Source organism: Nilaparvata lugens, chromosome 2, assembly GCF_014356525.2.
Source record: "Nilaparvata lugens isolate BPH chromosome 2, ASM1435652v1, whole genome shotgun sequence".
NCBI lineage: Eukaryota > Metazoa > Arthropoda > Insecta > Hemiptera > Delphacidae > Nilaparvata > Nilaparvata lugens.
The window spans coordinates 62,626,978-62,649,013 of NC_052505.1; the positions used below are offsets into that span (position 1 = coordinate 62,626,978).

The 22,036-nt window shown below is 30.5% G+C and overlaps 2 protein-coding genes across 21 annotated transcripts in view; one reads left to right on the forward strand and one right to left on the reverse strand.

Moving 5' to 3' along the window:
- LOC111044238 overlaps positions 1–13,889 on the reverse strand; it is a 126,093-nt gene extending 112,204 nt beyond the window's left edge. The window contains exons 1-2 of the mRNA XM_039422409.1: positions 13,661–13,889; positions 180–245 (exon numbers count right to left, since the gene is read on the reverse strand). The gene's annotated coding sequence lies outside the window, so the exon portion shown is untranslated. The remainder of the gene's footprint in view (positions 1–179; positions 246–13,660) is intronic.
- LOC111044241 (calcium-activated potassium channel slowpoke) overlaps positions 1–22,036 on the forward strand; it is a 166,493-nt gene that overhangs the window by 97,274 nt on the left and 47,183 nt on the right. For 8 of the 20 annotated variants that reach the window (XM_039422388.1, XM_039422391.1, XM_039422389.1 and 5 more), the window contains exons 15-19: positions 1,967–1,987; positions 7,347–7,415; positions 13,681–13,731; positions 17,534–17,584; positions 20,133–20,195. The exons of 1 other annotated variant lie outside the window; for it this stretch is intronic. In XM_039422388.1, the coding sequence (XP_039278322.1) occupies positions 1,967–1,987; positions 7,347–7,415; positions 13,681–13,731; positions 17,534–17,584; positions 20,133–20,195 (255 nt within the window). Of the gene's footprint in view, positions 1–1,966; positions 1,988–7,346; positions 7,416–13,680; positions 13,732–17,143; positions 17,165–17,533; positions 17,585–20,132; positions 20,196–22,036 lie in introns of all 20 variants that reach the window. 11 more of the 20 variants (XM_039422406.1, XM_039422400.1, XM_039422398.1 and 8 more) reach the window with 7 other exon arrangements.

The following is a 22,036-nucleotide window of genomic DNA, read 5'->3' on the forward strand; positions in this document are numbered from 1 at the left end:
ATTCTTTATTGAATCAAAGTAAACATTTCCAAAGTTGTTGCAAACTATTTCTTAGGACTTTCAACTTTGCAATATTATTAGCTATTAGTTTCGTACTCTCTTGTTCGGGTCGTCCCTTAAGTTTTCTATAAACGTTTTTGATTTTTTTGCAGGCTGTTGTCAAGTGCATTTCCACTTACCAATTCATAAGTCTATTCCATTCTCTTGTGTGCTCCACATTCACTCTTCTCTATTTTTTGTTTTGCCTGAAATATGTTAAAAATTCTATTTATATTATTTGATTTGTGGCCAACTGACAGTTTGCAAGAAAATCACTTGTTACCCTGATGTCCATTGTCCAGTCTTCATCTGATCAACACACATTAATCCATTACTGGATGAATCTATTAAAATACACATTCTAACCAATACTATACTTCCATTTTATGATCATTTAAAGATCTGAAAAATATATTATGATTTTCCATCATATTAGCTTTTACTGGAGAAAAATAGAGTATCTGCACTTTATTTCAAACACTATAGACAAGAATCAATGTCTGAAATTACCACTTCGATACGGTAGGCCAAAAATTACCATACCTATATAGATCAACTTAAATACATACTTATTCCATCAGATTCTTGAATCTGGATTGATTGAATAAAAACAATATTATTCTTGAAATACTAACTTTTCTGCCCTTCGCCCACTCTTATCTGTTAGCAGTTTATTTGAAACAATCATCCCACTGAATAATTGATAAGAGAGGTATCCAAATACCTACAATAAATTTTTATGTTTCAAACTATTTGATCATTATGATCCCTTATAAGGAATGCTTTTTAGAGTCCGGTAATTACCTTTTTGTGTGTCTAATTTTAAGAGATTATGAAACTTCTAATTGATTGATCTATATTTTTTAAATAGAGAAACTGACTTCGTTGAGAAATATTGTTATTATAGATAATGTTGAAAAAGTCAATTGTTATTAAAACCATCATAGTGTAAAGTATATTTCAAAGTTGAAGCAGTTTAGTGGAATAATTTATATGGAATTATTGAGACCAAATCGTGTGCAGAAAAGTTTATTTCATGGAGTACACTTTCCTGCTCACGCAAAAATATATGCTTCTATGTTATCAAATCTCTAGAACGCTCTAGAATTGTTTCTGCAGAGAAGTCAAGCACAGGCTAGTGAGTCCTATCCACCTAAGTAAACTGGCTATTTACTAAGAATTTACTGTGTTGTATACTTTTCCCACTTTATAAATGATAATAATATGAAGTTGATTAGAATGATTCTATGAATTCTTTCTCTCTCCTGAGACGATCATTGTAGATTAGGAATATTGAAATCCATTGTATCAAAACTCATGCCAGGAAAACTTATGTGCTTGTACTTTCTTATGAATTTGTTTCGATGCGTTGGTGTCTTTCATATTGATACATAACTGATATTGGCCTTTAGAAAATTTAATTCTCAATACTTTATTGCCCACATACCTTCAAAATTATGTTTCTTAAGCCATCCAATAATCAATTCGTAAGATGGATAATTATGTAAAAAATAATGGAAAATATAATTTTCCAACTCATGCTCATTACTGGATCCAAATATTATGATTATTATTTGTTGAAACACCTATGTGACAAGTCCTCTGATGTAATTCAGATGTTTTCTAGGAACAATCACCATTCTCATAGGATGTTTATCAAAAAGCCCCTGAATAGAGTGAAATGGAAAAGTGATAAATTTAATTGTTGCCCAAAAGTAGTTGTGTTATAATTGTGAGAGTTCCAATAAGTTTGATGAAAAATGTATTCCAACTTCTAATACTGAAGTCACAAAATTCAATCCCTATGCATCATGTTCCTTTCATGGGTTCACTATTAATTTTTTATATTCTCAATAAATCTCAGTCTAATTGTAATGATACTTGTCTGTGAAATATCTCACTAAGAAAGAATGAAATAATGTGCAAGTACTCGAAGTAAGGAAGAAAGGCAAGTAAACCAACAAACCAAGTAAATCCATCATGCAGTTAATTATGTTTTTAATTTTTTATAGTGTGGTTATCTGTGTTGATGCATGATGTTTTCATTTTTGTGAGATATTTTCAAAACACTCATATAAAAGCACACCCATTATTTTGTCCAGCATTCCTGGCCATTTTGTGTGGCATAATTCGACTATTTTCAGATTCTTATCGATAAATGCTTGATTGAATTTATTGCTTATTATCTTTGAAGTGGGTTCCATGGCAAGCATAACATATTTTACAGGTGTCTTTTTCGGGAGTCAATAATTATAAGAATCACATAAATTGCATTTTGTGAGTCTGAAAATTATGTTCTAATATTTTTGTCGAATTCTTCATTGCAAAGCTTGTTATTGCTTGTCAAGCATTACTAATTACAAAAAGCCACCTTAAAGCCATAAAGCCTTAAAGCCAGCTTAAATAGTATTCATTTTTTAAAATAAAAATATTTGTAAATGATTTTCTAAAAACTTTCCTTTGAAAAAGGATTGAAATCAAGGTCTGATTGTATTCAAAATGGCAACTTTTTGTGCGGTAGTGAATGACAATATTTCTGGTAATATTCATAATGAATAAAACAAAGTTTAGTCAAGAGGACATTTTTATTCTTGTCATACTTCACAGAAAACAGTCGTTCAATATTTATAATTAATTATTGGCATTGAAAAATGAAAAGTCTTTTCATCAATATTAGAATGTTCCCGTTGTATCTATGTATACATCATCTGCAATTTCGTACATGAGCTATTTCAATACAACGTAATTTTACAGTTATCAGATGGAATTTGAAACTCAAATATTTGCCATGTTAGTAAATAAATCTAGTTTTAGAAATATCATCTAATCAGACCTTTACGATGTAGAAAATTAGACCAGAACAGAGCAAATCCATTATTTAAAAATGAGATCTGTGTTTCTCTTGATGATTAAACGATTTGAATTGATGAGAAAAGCAATAATATTAGCCGATTTTTAGACTCATATGAAATTTGTACAGTTTGTTTATTATTGTTTGCGACAAAGACACGTGTAAATTAATGTGATTGCTGGTGGGACATAGCCTACTGTATCAAGTGCTTTTGCTGGTGAACTGAGAGCTGTAAGTTTTCTGATCTTAATGGCCCTTCACGACAGGCTAGTAAGAATCATGTGCATGGTCATATGGATAAGAAAGGGGTTCACTGCTGGTCACAGTTTGTGATCGAATTGAATTGTTTTATTCGGCCTTTCCTTCTTATTTTCACTAATGTAGATGAATGAAGCAACTGGTTCTATCACATCCTCCGTCATTGATATTTATCACCTTCAACTACCAGTTCAGTCATACATCATTTTCATCCACTCTTTACATTAGGGACTAAACTGATAATCCGACCATAAATTGACCTCTTCACACGGATCATAAGAGACCTTTGTCATTGAATACAAATAACAACCGCTGTAATAATAGCAATGCTCAACATTCAAGTAATAGGTGAGATAGACATAGTAAATTTATTATAAGGTGATTTATAACCCGTGGTGATACACTGAACTATAACATTCCATCACAATCTAACTACCAGTAAACTACCTACTTTTATCATTTTAGAATAAAAGACATAGATTTATTGTCCAAATACTATTTATGTATACATAATTTTCGATCAAAAATATAAACCATGTAATACACAATATTGAAGCATCTAATTAAGAGCTCTATAGCAAAAAAATAATATACTCGTTTACGTGCGTAATTGTCATTGAATATTAGAACTATTTCAACCTTGGTTCACTTGGAATTATATATTTTTCTACATTACCCCTAAATCAGTTTCAATCGTGCTAGAAACTTGACTCAAATTATTCAGAAATATTTTGTGGTTTCATTCATTATATTTATTATCAATTTTTAAACAATGGTTGTATTTTAATATTTCTGACATATTTTTAAACTAATTAATTTTTTTAACCAGTTTTTACCACGAGAGATTTTTTATGAATAGGCATTTAAACTCTTATGGAGGAGTCTGAGTAGTGGATGTTTCAGTTGTAGCCCAATAATTTATGAATAGTGGGGATATAATTCGAGAGTCATTGATCTGTAATTTATCATTGTACTATAAAAAAATAACTGACTTATGCTATCATTTTGGCCTCGGGCGGAAAAATAATGGTAGTAACATGAATCTAGTCAGCATTGATTTTATACTATCCATTCCTACAAACATACAATGATGACTCATGACAATGATTAAAAAATAAACTAAATGCTCAACTCAAAACTGTTCCTCTATATTGATAAATATATAATATAGTTTGATTGATCAAATTTGTATAGAATTTTACAATGAATAAGAAACTGTATCCATGGCAATCAATGTCGTACCAATATTCATTCTTCTTCAAACTAACTACTAGTAGCCTACTCTTTGCTTCCTTTAGAGCATATCTTAGCAATATTACGTTCCACACATCACATAATTTTTTTTTTCAGCAGATATATTTTATTTGTCTTCATTCAAAAACACTGCTAAAATATTAAAGTTTCACATTTTTATAATTATTATCATTTTCTTTGAAAAAGTATTTCACAGAATTTAAAATATAACTTAGTATTTGAATTGCCTCATATCAATTCTTATTTGAAATGGGTAAACACGTTCATGTCAAATCTCCAGACCTGTCTTCCATCATTATCATGGGATTTGAATTCATTATTACTCTTAACTATCATGGAAGGTTTACACTTCACTATAACATGAAGCAAAACATGTTCCTCCAAAACAATCAATACGTAAAGTTCCATGAATGTTTCAATATCGATAAAAATAATTCAAGCTTTTAAATACATTGTTTAATATCTGAATCCCCATTATAAAATCGTCTTGGATGTTTAGAAGAACTGTAGAAGATTTAAACCGACACCTGAATATATTTCTTTATTCAAATAATTTCACTGTAAAATTAAAAAATTACATTATTTCATTGAGTAGGTAGCTCACTAAACTTCGTCTGCTTTTCTTGGAAAACGTTTTATAAACACAATGCACTTAAATGCAACAGATTAGTCATAAATTGAGAAAAAATAGAATAGATATTATATTAGAATTGCTGTATAAATAGGCTTCGAAGTTTTATAGTTTTGAGTAGGAATGTTAAACATTTATACTTTGTTGTCTCGGGTTTCCATTGTACATAGAATCTTCCTTCATAATAAATATTTTACTAATTATTGAGATCTATTGAATAGACTTTATTGATATAATAGAAATCAGCCGACTTGATCGATTTGTGAGGTTTTTCTAATGTCTCTTGATCGAGAGAATAATTGAAGTATTGTTACTTCTCAGTTGATACATACACTAATACATAATGAGCTTATGCTCTGCTATGAGTAAAAATGACAAAGACAGTATGAGTTCCTTCTAGACTAGTATCTGCTTCTGTTTGGATAGAATAGGATGTAGGAGCATGAATTGCTTGAGGATCGTTCAATATTCATTAGTTCTCTAATATTTCTTATTATAATAGATATTATATTTCCTGAGGAGAATCACTTTTTACGAAATCTTTCACCTGGCCTAGTCAAGTTTTGTCTTTCTAGATTCTCTTGATCAGTCACTATAGAGTTATTTTCATTACACGGTAACTAGTTCTTTGGTGTGTGGGATATTTCAAAGTAATACTATTATTGTACTTCTCTATTTATTGGATAAAAACTTCTTTACTAACTGCTCAGAAAGGTGTTACTCTAATATTCATTGTGGTACCCTTCACAGTATATTTTGAATTTACTTTCTCACTGATTGATATTGTACTTATCCTTACGATGAGTGAAATTCATTTGGAAGATTTTTATTCTCGTTACTATTCAGTAAGCTATTCTTTTGAGACTGAATCCATTGAACTTTTCTGAAATCCAAATCATGATTGTAAAGTATAATGAAGTGAGTGAGTAAAGGTGTGTTGTCCGTATGAAGCATACATAGTTTTATCATAGAGAAACAATAGCGTAAGTAGATATCCCATGGTATAGGTAATTTATGTCGCAACTTTTACTGTCATCTCAAGCCGATTACTGTCGATTATTGTCAATTTTTACTGTTTTGTTGGGGTGATGGTGTATGATCGGCACAATTTGAGAGACTACCAGCGTCACACATCTGCATAGGAAAGAACTATGTGAACTATCGGGTTGGAATAACAGTAAAACTTGCGACATAAACGCCCTATACCATGGGATATCTATGCTATCGTTTCTCTATAGTTTTATTCTACCAGAAGCGTTTACCAACTATGAAACTATGTTCATCATTAGAAAGTAGCGAGCAAATTCTAATCTTAGACAACACTCCTTGTTCAAAACGTTTCCACTCCAACTTACTATTTCAGAAGCAAGTATGCTATTTTTTTGAAGCTATTATGTTATAGATTTATCCAAGAATTCCATATCTGGAACTTTTAATTAAATAATAATCAAATTTACCATTATCCAATTTTCTTCTGGTAGACATAATTTTGAAAATGGATACAGAAATAATGGCCAAACAGGAGTCTTGAACTATTTCAGGTGTTTCATATCTTCTACTTAGAAATCCACACATCTTTACTAACAACTATTTTTCTTCAAATATAATAATATCAACTTCCTCGTAAATATTCTCAATTTGATCAACTTCTGTATGGTGTGTTCTTTTTAGACTTGATCAATCATTAGAAAGCAGATTTTAGTTGGATAGACTGTTAGCTTAATGTAGGATAGATCAAATTAAAAAAATGAACTAAGAATTATTCGTTAATAAATAAATAAAATACAATGGAGAAGTATTTCAATTGTTCTTAAAAAAAACATTCCTTTATATAAAAGAATATTCAAGTTCCAATATTTTCATGAGAGAGATTTTTACAATGAAGTTTTTTCTATTTTGCATATTTTTTAGATATTGTCTAAAAATTACTCTACTAAAACACATTCCAATATTTCAAATCGCTAGAAAATTTATAACAGTATTATTAAATATATTAAAACCATTGTTCATATAAACATGATATTTTTCTAGAAATTTGTATATTTTTCCAAATGACTAAAGCAGTAAATCAATTTTTTTGTCTTTTCGTTTCTCTTGGTTTCAAATGGAAAACTTTCAATTGTAGTCGATATTTCAAGTGAAAATGAATAATCTCTCGAAGCTAGAAGGTGGTATCTTCGGTTTTTAGCAATTTCCGTGAATGATGTAAAGTACTGCCGTGTGTTTCCGGTTTTGTTTCTATTGATTTTTTCCAGTAAAATTAGTTACGTTTTCTAATATGATGGAAGTGATGGTGGCAGATGTTTTTTACAGATGTTGGAATGTTGATGGTGCAGCAGGGAATGGTGAAGGCGGGTGACTGTAGCGGAAATTATATTGATGGTACGATAGTTGCTCCTAATCGAAGTAACTGCTCCAGTTATTTGAACTGTTATTAATATGTTGCCAGCCACGCCCAAACCCGCCCGCCAGCTTTTCTTTATATTATCATTATTATTATTATTCGCTCTGTGCGGAGTAAAGATTTGCTCATTATCTTGAGGCTTTTATTCAGCAAAATAGATCAGAGTTCAATCAACACCAATTTTTTAAGTCTTTGCTGACATAACAAACATTTTTATTATTCATATTCAAACTTTCCATTTTTTTAAGTATTCTGATTCTAGAATTTCTTTGATATTAAGCTCAACTATGAAATGTAGGTGGTTTATGAGTGCCGTTGCAGATACAGTTGGAATTAGAAAGTACATGAGAAACTTCAACTTGAAATTTATACATAGATATTTCAAATCTATTTTTTTACTTTTCCAATTAAAATACTTGAAAAATATAAAAATAATATTTGTCAATGTACTTTGATGCCACACTCGAGAATGTTAAAACATTTTTATTTCCAATCCGATACTTTGCTGAGATGTGATGAAGTGACTAAATAATTTAAATTTATAGAATCTATTAGTTTAACCGATTCATCACATGTTGAGTTTTGAATGAGTAATATTATAAAGTAGGTCTCATTCTTAGGCATTATCTTTAATAATGAAACCGTATCAAAAACCTGTCCATGAAATTTACTATAACTGAAAATAATTTATTTTTACTTCAATTTTGCAAGTGCTTTGGGTAGACTCCCTCTGCAAATGCATAATTTGAGTTTCAAGAACGTAAACCAATGATTAAGTATGATTTATCGTAATATATCCTATTTTGAAGATAATGTTATGCTTCTCAGAGAAACAATTATATTTGGGTAACTTGTGGAACAAAGAATGATGTTACTCCCAGTCGGGATTCGAAGTTAGTCGCTCTCATTTTTAATAATCTTTATACATCATTAAATAGTTTTTGATCAACCCCATTCAAAAATATACTTTATAATTCCAAGTATCAGAATATGTGCCCTTCTTGAAACCACTCTATATTTTTTTCGCATGTTCAATAAACTCTTAAATGAATCAGCCATACTTTTAATATCATTGACTAATTCTGAAAACTATACAATCATTTACGTTCGTTTCACATTTACGTCATTTTTATACACGATTTTCCACTCTTCTGCGTTCTACACTTGCTTTAAATCACCTTTAAATTTTAAATTTCACCACTCAAATGACGGTTTATTTAATACAGCTAACTTTTACACTTTCAGCCAATGCATAGGCAATTTAACTTACATGCTTACATTATTAGGTACATGCATGTCTGCACGACAAATATTCTTATCACGCTTCTTTCCAATAACGTTAATATTTTTTCGATTTATTGGATTGGAATAAAATGAATATACTGTACTTTGAGGTACAATTTGAGCCAAGCTCAACCTCGCACGATATCTTAGAGGGGTCAACATTTCACTCAAACCACTGGATTTCTTCTTCATGAGTTCACAATTATTCATTGTGTTTGAATTCATCCTTTTTCTAATTCAACTTACAGAAATTCTTTTTCCAATTTCTTGAACACTGATCTATGATATTGCTGAGTATTTGCTATGTTTTATTCTAGTAGAAGCCATTACGTTTGAATCACAAATAGATTTCACTGCAGCTTGCTGACTGGCCCGCCATTCAATTCACAAGTTTTGTATTATAGTCCAGCTCATAGATTATAACATCAATTTTAGACCTTCCAACTGTTTAAATATTTTCAACACCACTTTGAAAAGATTTTATTACTAGATTCTATACTTCCACCTTTTTCAAGGAACGTCGTATCCGTCTATTTTTGTGACCAATAAACCTGTAGTACAATTTTTTCATTAACGTATCACTGAAGATATGTATTGCGTTATTTTGATACCGATTTTGTATAGTTATCTGTAAATTCTTTGCATTTGAAAACATATGTTTTGTATCAGTACTAGGTGCTAGTATGAACCATTGCGTTTTTGAACTGGTTGACGTTTTCCCTAAACTTTCCTTATATAAAAATGTTATCAATTCAACAGTAAATAATGAAAGAAAACTGTATATAGTTTAGAATACTTGAATATAGTTTCAAATTCTTCTAATAGTCTACAGTATGCCTTTTAGAAGTAGTGCAATACCTTTCTGAAATCGAATCATGGTGGTAGTATAACTTACAAGAACTATGTTACCGTAACACCTAGCTCACTAGAAGCATTAGTTTTTATCAAATTCATAAATTCCCCACTATTAGAGACATGCATTTGAGATTAGGCTATGACCAAACTTCTTGAACTCCACTATTGCTCAGTTTAAGTTCATTGTCATAATCTTTGGGTAGGTAGGTACTAATCCCCCAAATTCATACAAATCTTAGTTTTTTTATGGGGTTTCTGAGGAGGGATTTCAGTGTCATCATGTAGGCTACTGAACATTACGGTTGTGATGAGGATCAATTTGCTAAAGTTCGTTTCTGTCTCCACTTTTGTAATTTTCACAGCTTGTCTCCTTCATATGAACTCTCCATTCTAAGAATCAATATAATAGGAAAACGTATATTAATAATGAATCTGGTTAAACAACATCTAACTTGGATTGTCAATAATTATTATTTTGACTAAATTACAATTAGTAGAGGGAAACTATAAATAGAATTTTCAAACACAAATTATTCATGTGAAGATAACCTTCTTTCCAATTCTTCCTATTCATTACGTTACACCTATCACATTATTTTTTCGCTCATCACTCACATACGTTTATCTCACTTTCATCTTCGAAATGGTAATTATCTAATTGAATATTCATTTTCAAATATTTTGTAGTCTTCATCCTACAAACATCAATTATGCTATTTTATCAAAGAATAGCCCAATAGACTTCATTTGGCTCTCTTTTTATTTCCCTACCTACTTGAAATTCCCAACTCGAGTCTACGCACAGGCCACAGTGCCCATGTATGCTCATTCCATACTGTATAATATGAAACCCTAATACAAGTGGCCACTTTACTATTTGTATTTTATATTATTCATCATTGTATATTTTGTACTTACTGTATTTTTGAAATAAAGACAATTTTTGATTTGATAGAAATATGAAGAATGAAGGCGATTCAGAAATATATTTACGTGAAAGTAAAACTGTAATTCCTTAGAACTATCCAAAAAAATTAAACAGTGATAGAAAATCCCCTGTCGTCTACTTTGTCGGCGTGGGTAACATTAAAACTGTAATAAAGTTTCTGATTAAAGGTTATGATATATTAATGATATAGAAATAATCGCAAAACTTAATGGTTGGAGAGGATGAGAAAAGTTTGAAAATATGATGAGAATTGGAAAAAAGAAGGAAGAAGATAATCAGATAGTAATAACATTAGTTGATATACATTCATCAATGGAGGCAGGAGGGAGCTAGATTGTACCAACATTATAGATTTCCATAACAGTGGAAGCTGTAATCCAAAATGAATTGAGTAAAAAGTTGAAAAATGTATAATCAAGATCTCAAATACACATATAAAGTTATTTTTTCAGAAACTAATTTTGATTTTTTTAAGAATTCATGTGGACATCATGAATATTTTTAAACTGTTATTTTAGTCATTTTTGTTATCAGGAAAATAAATAAGTAAACCAGCAAATTATTCTATACAGACTTCTATAATATACATACATGTAGGATATTGGCAACTGGCATTGGATTACTGTGCTCCTTTATTAATGTTTAATCAGTTGGTATGGTCGTGTTTCAAACTTCATTCTCAGTACTTCTAGATGGCCGCAAAAATGCTATTTGAATTAATTTCAATTCTAGTGCATGCTTTCTTGTTGCTATTGAACGGTATTTAATTGATTTCATCACCATAAGAGATTGATCACAACATTATTTATAGTTGAAGTTGATCATTTCTTATCATAGACTATCCGCTTGATAAATAATTCAATGTAGTAGATTTTTGAAATCTTATCTAGAGCACTCAAGTACGAGAAGTAAAGATCCTCGGTTTCAAATATTCTATGAAACTTTGATTATTAACTCTAAAAATTGAGTTTTTCATGCTTCTCTAGCAAGCTGTGCGTGCCTATGGTGTAAATATACCGGAAACTTCGTAGCTCATTAATTTCTGTCTTATTTTTAAAGTAAAGGATATAAGAAAAGCTGTCTAGTGAATTGAGTTCTTTTGTTCATTAGAAATTATATTGAAATCTATTGTTTGAATGATTTATTTTCATAACAGTAGTGAACCCTTCCTTCAATATTCAATGCGATATCAAGGGCCATGAGAGTAAAATTAATGTAGTAGGCCTATGATAGGTTTAATTTTTTATTAATGAATCCTATCATTTCATCTCATTTCGTTAATCCTACTAAAAATGTTTTCTCTTTTTGAATTCATCTCTTCATTCATTCATTCATTCGGTCATCATATTATAGGAATGTAGATCGCAAATATTTCATCGTTGTGCAATAATTCATCGTAAATTGGATAATATTCGGCAGTCTACCTCTGGACTCCAACTAGTAATTTTTGAAAAGGAGATATGGAATTTTATTGATATGAGTACGAGAAGAAAGTTTTCAACTTCATGAGGCATGGGTTGGAACAAACTAATGTTTATTGATAATACATTAATTTTTCAGATAAAAATGGATTAAGAATTCTCTCAGAGTTAAGGTGTGCCTCGTAGGAATGAAATTTTTTGTCCTGTATGAAAGTCAATCTGTTATCTCGTATTTCTCAAAAATGCGCTACACTTTTAGGAACGCTTCTAGTATAGCATTTACAAAGTTTTTCTCAATTATTTTATGATTAAGTTGTTATCTTGTTTGAAACTACACTTGCACAATACCTTAATCACACCAATCACTCACACATAAATTACGAAGAGGACGTCGAATACAGTTTATACCACTTACAAAGTTGGTGAATTAAGTTTTAGATTTTATGAAGTCGACATATAGGAAATTATTATAATACACTGCTAATAGACTGGTTCAATTCCACTTTGTTATTAAGGTCTACGTGTTTGTACAATAGACATTGATAGGGTGCTTTGATTTAAAATTTATATTCTACTATTCAACTTCATTTTTCGTAGAGCACTTGAAAATGTCCTCACTTCCTTGTAATTATCTTTAGAGCAAGCAGTACTAATAATTTTTAATTGTATAAAAACTTTTTATAATAAATTTACCCTTACTTTGCTACGGTATATTAATAAAAATGAGGTCTATTATATTAGGTTTGAATGCAATCCAAGTATCTTTATACTTCCAAATATATTTATCCGATTGTCATATTTAATGTAAAGTACATCGCCCCACTGAGAACTCACGATAAATATATGGCGTCGCTTTGTAGAAGATCATGTTGATGATATTGTACGTTACCTATATTGCAACAAAGAACAGCAATGAACTAGTAGTAATTGAAAGCCCACACCTACTCCTATTTGAATTAAGTTCTGGTTTTATTACTTTTGAAGCTGCAATGTTCTGCATCAACACCAGTTATTTTTCTCTACATTCCATCTGTAATACTGTACAAAAAATGCCGTATGAAATCTTATTAAAAATATCTTCCACTCGTCGAACACTAACATTTCTTTAAGCATTTTTAAATTCTGACTCATTTGGAATAATATTTCGCCAATTGATTCATATGTAACATAAAATTAAATAGGCTACGATTAACAGTATGAGAATTATACTGAACAGGATCTATCGCAAAAGACAGTCTTTTTAATGATAATTAATTAAAATTCATCTCACGATACAAGCGGATTTATCGTTTTGTATGATACATACAATCCAAAACTGGTGAATTCATTTCTCAAACTTCCATTCAATTTTATTATACTTTAAACAGTTGACAGCTACAGTATTATTTTTATTCAAATTGCTTAAAGCATCAGTGCACTTCCTACTTTATTATAAGAACACTAATCTCTTCAGCTCGAATTAGTGCCATTTATAAACGAATTAAAAAAAAGAGCTTTGTTACATTCAAAGGAGCATAGTTTCTGCTGGATAATGATGGCATGTGTTATTGTATACTGAGCTAAATGCTTGGAATGAGCGGTAATTTTTGAATATCATAAATATACCTATACCATGTATAGAATGCCATGTACACTAACGTCTGTGAGGAGGGTAAGTGGTCTGATTGTAACCTAGATTGTACTCTAACGTGGTTGGTGAGTGAGAAGAACTAACCTGTGTATTTGTGTGATTAGTGGCGACATTCAGGAAGGGAGTCCGAGCTGTGCAGATGGTTGGACGGGCAAGTATGTGCTGCGCATGTCTGTTGCGCATTATTATAACAAATCACAAGTCAATGTATCCTAGTCGGATGGGCTGGTTTTTGGAGGCCTTTTCCCTCTTAACAAGTCTCTCTCTCTAATGAAAATCCAATCTTATCTCTCTCTCTCCCCCTCCCGCACACTCTCTCCCTCTTTTGTCTGATGTAATATTCACATCAATTTGAACAAGTTTACTGTGTATTTTGTGAAAGCAGACGATCGTAATTTGGGGGTTCCTGATTGAAAACAAAGCTATATATAATCAGTACAAACGAATCACATGAAATTATATTTTTTTCTAAAATTCACCTTAACAATTAGTTTTCCACTGTTTAAGTGCATTAACAAAAACTACTACATTATATAAAAGCATATTTTATAGTGCATAGACCAGGTGCGATGTGAAAACTCTTATACCAAACCTGAGCCAGCCAGGCACACTCAAGATTTACAATGCCTATCAAAATTATAAGAGTGATGTAAATTGTGTCTCACAGCTAGCTTACTGTACTGTATTTAAAAAAACTGTTTTTTTTAGAAAATTTGAAGGTGATTTGATAAATTAAAACCTTGAAAATAAATTTCAACACAATTTTGATCTTCTCGAAATTCATGAAATCGTTATAAAGTAGTATTACCCATGCTGAACACAGAATACACATAGGCCTACACTTTTCTTGCTAATTAAGACAGAACAGTAGGCCTACCTATTATTTTGAATGTCGTAATCAGATCCGTTGTGTGTTGACTGTTGACCTCCTTCAACTATCAACTATTTTGGTCTCAATTGGATTGTCTGCTTCATGCTTTGTGATCGAATAAAAACTGTATACCTCCTCAATTAATATACAAATATATTCTAATATTCTTTACAAATCTTCTTGGTATTGAACTTGAGCACTCAGCTTGCAAAGTTTGTCTTTTCAAATTTTCTTCTTCTTCAGGAAAATATTGTAGCCTCATTGAATTACAATAAATATACTTATATTAATTAAAAAAATAGTTTTATCTATGCTTTTCTAAATCTTTGTAATATTTATTTAAATTCATTTCAACTAAAAGGAGATTTCAGTCTGAAATTAATTCAATACAACATGTCTTCAAGCTCACACTCTACATGAAGCAAATCCGTGATCAATATTCTACGCCCAGATAAAAGTACGGATTATAATTTCAGTACAGTAATTTCAAATCAGTTTGAGGGTATATACAGCCTCCATGACAGTCCATTGTAAATGTCCTTGGTGTCCTAAGCTCGTATATTCCAAAACTTGGTCCTTAAATGTCGTTAATGTGTCATGCATCATTGTTATTATTATGGATATTAGGGATTTGTTATAGGGGTTTCTACGGTCGACGAAAGAAGTATACACTGTGTGTACATTCTACCTATTTCAAATGTAGATATTATTCTTATTCTATCACTAAATTATTAATGAGTCTAGCTCTGAATTAACATTACATTTGGTATCCAACAATGCATTTTGTAACTGCTGTACTAACATCATAACAGCTTAGTGTTTATTGTTTTGTGGGTTATACGTTAGGTCTACTTTATACTGTGGATGCTTCTTCAGTTGACCTTGGAAATCCCTCATGAGGATAGTTACGCGCACTTAGCTTTTAATAGACAACCGTTAATGCTCAATTGATGAGTCAATTTAGAACTATGAATTGTAAAAAAAATAATTTTACAAAAGTACTGATTTTCTCTTTCAATCTATTATGTGATTTATGGCTATCTACTCTTTTAAGATCAGTAAAGTAATTTTTCTCGCTAGTTGATTTTTACATAATAATTATAACATTTATTTAAAAAATCCACAATTTGTTCCCCCATGGCGAAAGAAGATTCTATCGATTTTTTCAATTAGAATTATTTCCAAAGCTTTGACAAATGGAATACTTCAGTTATTATTAGTAGTATATGAATAAGGTGGATTTTTAGCCATGAAAAATGTGTTAGTGCAATTATTTTTTAATCTCTACTATGCAAATTTCAAAGTTCAAAAACATTTTATTTATTTCATTACCTGCTTCTTATTACCGTAACTACCTGTTTATTTTCTCATCGTGTTTTGATGCTCTACAAAATAGAAGCGAATAGTGAATATTTTGGTCGAGTTGGGCTGAGAAGCACCGCACTGATCATGATCCATGTAAAGTAGCCATGATTAAGAAATCTTAGAAATAGTTCTTCAGCGCGTTTAGCACACTCTAGTACTCTATCTGGTTCATATTTTTCAAATATAACTCAATCTTAAAATGATTAATTCTATATGTTAAGAGTCTCGTAGTTCTAAATTGACTCTTTTTTATGTAGAATTCACCTCATGTGCAATATTATTGGCATCAAAACTGAACACTGGGCTTAAGAATATGACTTTTTTCACTCCAGGTTTCTCTGATTGCTTGATGAGTTATTTAAAATATTTTATTGCCAAGTGAATAATTTGTCATTTCTCTAGGTGATAGCTTAAATAAAAATATTGTTATTAGCTATTACATCTTGAATTGAAAAATAGTAAATCATAATCTTAAACCCAGTCCATAGTCCAAAGTTAACAACAATAACAACACAATTCCATTTTTGAATGTTGTCAAGGCATGAATTGAAGAAAATTGATATTTATAAACTAAATAATGATGTTTTTAATGAATTCAGATACCACTGTCATCTTATTTTAATTCCTAGAATGTAATTTCGATTCTTAATTAAATGTAAATTTTTTATCTCTGGAAAGTTGGACAAAAGAATTTCTTCTATAAACCATATGCCAACTATAACTGAAGTGTGTATATCTATAGAATTCCTCTCTTGCATGTAAATGCCATTTAAACTATCCTAATAGGTACAAGAAATAACTTATCTCATAAATATAACATATCTCAATATTGTTATGAGATTACAGTGGTTTTAATAACAACTTAATATAAAATTAATTTGTAAAACAATTGTCATTATTGGTTGTCTACATGTTTAGGTGTCTATATATTAGTATGAGTGTTTGATATTTATTTTAGACTTGAAATTGAAGGATAGAAATGTGTTAATCAGTGTGTAGCATAAGTTTTATCTAGCCCCAAGACATCTCATGAGTGAAAAATAATTATTTTCAATGTTGGTGGTACTCAATCTTTTATTGCATTCTATAACATTGTCGTTTTATGGAGTTGTTAGTCTGAACGGTTCACGAGATTCAGGTCCTGTCTGTTAGGAACTATAAAGAATAGTCACATCATCATATTTATCACACATTCAACTCATTCACAACAAGTCTTAGTTGATTTCGAAATTCCAATCTGATGTCAAACTCTCATTCATTCTCGAAAGCCTTCTCTTACCATTTATTCTGTTCAACTCATTATTTTCACTTGTCTCATTTCTTCCATCTAGGTGAGGACTATTCGTATACAAGTAAGTTAGGATAGGTCATCTTTTCCTCCTTTAGCTATTTTCAAAATAGATTCAACATTATCTCCACCATAAAATCTCGATCTGACCACACACAATATTAGATTAGCTTCTGCTTAATAATAACTACTGCTTGCTTTTTTGAGACTTCCACCACATGTCTATTCCATCACCACTAATGCTCTCTCTAATTTTATCACATGTATCGTCTTGGGGAATGGTAATTCAATAGATGCTGAATAATGCTTCAATTGCATGTTCAATACATTCTGCTTGTATTCCAAAATGTTCTGAGACTTATTAATAGTTCTAGTATGTCTTACTCGTAGCTCTAGCGTAGGCCTACACTAGCGTTTTCTTATTTTATTGCAGGGCGTTTATGTATGTTCTCTGCCTCAACTAATTCTCTAGATGATTCGTATTGTCAGTATCAATTCATTATTATTCCTTATTATGTATGTTGTGTTTGAATTGGTGTTGTGTTGTTGATGTATGAATAGTAACTTACCTAATTGTAAATTATTAGAACGTTTGCGTTCATAGATTGGTTCTCATTTTTAGAATGTATGTTGGAAACTTATATTGGTAGAATCGTTGTATATATTATCGCAAAGTGTGTAGAGAGAACTCAAACTCAATACTATTTTAAGGCTTAAGCGTGGTGTCCTAGGAGCGTGAAACGCTCGCGTCAGAAAGTCAATACTTACATGTGATCGGTGAGTGTAGAAGGTAGCCTTATCAATATATTTATGTATAATAATAATAAAATAAAATATATTCACCTTATATGTTCACTGTAGGCCTATAGTATTCTCTTTTCTGCCGACAAACTCGTTTTTGCTCTTGGGACACCAAACCTTCATACCTACCTTAGGTTGAAGCATTTCTGAACGTTATATTCTGAACAATTTGAACTATGATGATGATAGTGTGTAAAATAATAGATACTATATTTTCTCCTAGAACTAATGGAGAAAGGATGACACTGAGGGCCAAGCCACATAAAGTGTTTTTTCAGGCTTTTTTGCACTGATGGCGGACAAGTCGACAGTGCAGGAAGCTCTACGATTGGCTGATTATCAGCTGATTCCCGAACGCTAACCCAATCCCTGTCGACTGGTCTGCCGTCAGTGCAATAACGCTTCAAATGCCTTGTTGAATCTTCCTCTCAAGGAGTTGCATGTGTAATGTTAAAACCAAAGATTCATTTTCTGAAAAATATCTGAACATTGCTTTATATTAGGCAAAACAGATCCCACGAATTTGGAATGAGTTGACCCTCAATCAATGCTGTATTCAGCAAACATAGTTCAAGTTCTCACTCTATAAAATAATATAGTTATCATGTAAATATTGAACTATAAATATAACATGCACTAATAATAATACAAATTAGAAGATGTATTTTTCTAAAACGTAAAATTATCACCATTGATATATTGGTATGATTGAAAACGTGATGGTTCCTTGATTAATAATATCCTTTCTAAATCCATAAATGCAATTTAACTTGGTAATAAACTGATTGATGAAGTGGACCAAATTTTCATTACCTAGAGCAACAAGTTGCCGAGTTTTTATTGCATTTTACATAAAAATTGAAATGGTAAGTAATAAGTTACGGTATGCAAAAAACTGGTGTTTAATCATTGTTTGGTTCGCTTTTTGATAACTTATCAAATGGATGAAAAATCATAATTACATGGCTTAAATGTTTTCAAATTTAAATTTTATGTGGGTAGGTACCATAATATTATATTGATTGTATGGCTTACCTGCAATCTAAAAATCTTTCTATTTAATGAATTAATATTTGTCGTGTTGTGAATGTACCAAAAATGATCGAAATTCTATTGATGTTGTTTGTATTGCTTGTTTATTTAGCATAAAATTTTAAACCATTTTTTATGTGTAAAGCCCAATAATCAATCTATTATTGAATAGAGTACTTCTTTTGTTTCAAATATTTCCCTCGTTCATGCTTTCACTATACATTCCCATTCAATATTAGATGAAATATCGTCACTGCATTCCAATCCAGTTAATTCATGAAGCTTCAATAAAAATTTGATTGAGTTATGATACTGGAATATAAGATTTTATAAGATTATTTAAAGAAACAATGAATCATACGTATTCAATTGCTTTCGTAACCTAATCTCTCCCCACCAAAACATTGAATCATTTTCACTGTCTTAAGCTGCAATTGATTTTCCTCAAAAATGAGAATCTGAAATCCTAGGCATGAGAATCTGAGGCATGTTCATTAGTGATTTATTCAAAATATTGAAGAAATTTTATATTAAATGTTGAAAATGAAATAATTTTCTATTGTTTTCAAAATCTCATTGATTTTTCTACTTGACGGACACAAAGTGATTCAATTGTTTACAGTACCTATAACAGTGTAATTTAATACAATTTTATAGAACAAATGTTCAAGTCATATACAGTTTCTATCTATAAAGATTTACTAATTCTTAATTAAAATAACTAATTGGTGGATACAAGTGTTGTTTAATGCAGAAATCATGCAAGTTCAAAATAATAAATTGAAAGTTGAAATCCGTGTAGAATGTTTCTGGATTCTGTTCATCTATAAATTTTATAGGAAAGTCATTGAAACTTACAGCGACTATCATTGAAATGGAAATTGCTATAAGCATAAAATACGTTATGTAACAATAAATAGATTATATCCTATTCGATTATATCTAAAGCATTTAATAAGTATGATTCAATAACTATTCCAATTTTGCATGTTGATGTTATTTATATCAAAATGAATGTATATTCAAAAATTAATAATCGTTGTTTGTGGTCCCAACACTTTGTTGTTTGAGTAGTTCTACCTATAATGTTACCTAACCTGTTGTTGTCTAGTTTTTGGTAATTCCTTAATCTTAAATTATTTTTCGGTGTTGTATGTGTTTTCTAGTTGTTGTGTGACCGGAATGTGTTTCTATTTCAGATGATCATCATCCCCCTCCCACGTTCACTCCGCCGGAACTTCCCAAGAAAGTACACCTTCGAGGTATACTGAATAACAACCTCCCTTCTATCACTTCTTTTCAAAATTTCCATTTTCAACATACTTTTCACAAACACGAGTACACTAAAGACATTGCGAGGCTTGTCTAACATTTAGAAACAATAACGGTGTATGCTGCTTATTCATTTATCAAAAACCAAATTTCAAAATTCAAATGTACATGAGTACAATACACGAAACAGAGCAGATTATCATATTATGACTCACAATAATAGGTTATTTGAACAAAAACCAGGTTATATTGGAAGGAAATTTTACAGCAAGTTACCATAACTTCTTAAAAGTAACGATTATTTGAAGATCTTAAAAAAAACATTTGATAAAATATTTAGTTGATAGAGTATTTTATAGTCTAAAAGAGCAAGGCTATGTAGCTCCTTTCAAAGCAAAATTAGGTCTGATTTTTTTAGGGTTGAATAATATAACTTAGTTTTGATCATGTAAAATTATTGACCTGACTTGTCCTATTCTCCATAACTGGAGTCCTTAGGACGTAATCTTAAAAAAATGTAGATTGAAATTCTTCAATTTTAAGTTTCTCCCAAAATATTCAAATTGTAAACTATGTAGGCATAGGCCTATTCCAGAAATGATTCCAAATGATGCAGTATCATTATTGTCTACTATAAATTTAATGATTTTTTTTTCAAATTGATGTGACAGCTATCGGTATCAAAAATATGTTTAATCATATTTTACTCTAATGAAAGTTCATTCTTATTGATTGGATTTCAGTTGATTGAAAATATTTCAACTACATTATTCAGAATCATCTCAAACAAGTATTCATATCATAAGCTTCTAAAAAACCCGATCTGCTTTACAATATTGATTATAAAATTGTTTGAACTATCTTCCAATCCAGCGTCAACTCAAAGAAAACTTTGAAATATTTATTTGGATTCTAAAACTCATTCATTTGTTACATTTTTTAAATTCTTGTGCATCATCATCCTTCTCCTATTCATACTTCACATACATACAAATATTGAAATATTTTATTAATAATTCACATTCCGCCAAGTAACAAAATAGAGATCACGTACTACTTTCATTATTGCACATGAACTATATTTCCTCTTATTACTAAGCATGCATTGAAAAACATTCAATTATTCTTCATAGATTGCTCTATATTAAAAATGTAAATAAGTTCGATTGATAATATTTTTAAGGTTTAAAAATTAAATAGTTGCGAAAAACAGCTACATTGGTCATAACCAGAAAATCATACATTTTTATAAATCTGTAATTATGTACAACCATAGAGAAACAATAGCGTAAGTAGATATCCTATGGTATAGGGAGTTTATGTCGTAACTTTTACTGTTACCGTATCTCAAGCCATAGTTATTTCCCGTGAAGCTGTGTGACACTGGTAGTCTCTCATATTGTGCCGTTCATACACTCTCACCCGAACAAAACAGGTGTGCAACTCCTGTTTTGCAACTCAGGTACAACTCAGGTGTGCCTGATTTGTGCGTTTCGCTAATTTAATATATTAATTCACCAAATATATGGATGAAAAGAATCAAACGAAGGATACAATATTATTAAACCGAAAACTGATTATATTATGTAAATATAAATAATAATTTTAAAATCTTCTATAATATTCTTGAAATAATTTAAAATAACAGAATATGCTGTTAACCTTAACCGAATATGGCGTTGTTCCAATTAGTTGCATTCATTAAGAATACCATAATAAAAGTGAATATGCATAGAGTTTTGCCTTTTTAAATTTTAAATAATTATCACTTATTTTTTCTTGGTCAATTACCGAACTTTGCCAAGTCGACTTGAATAGGTTGCCTGTTCCC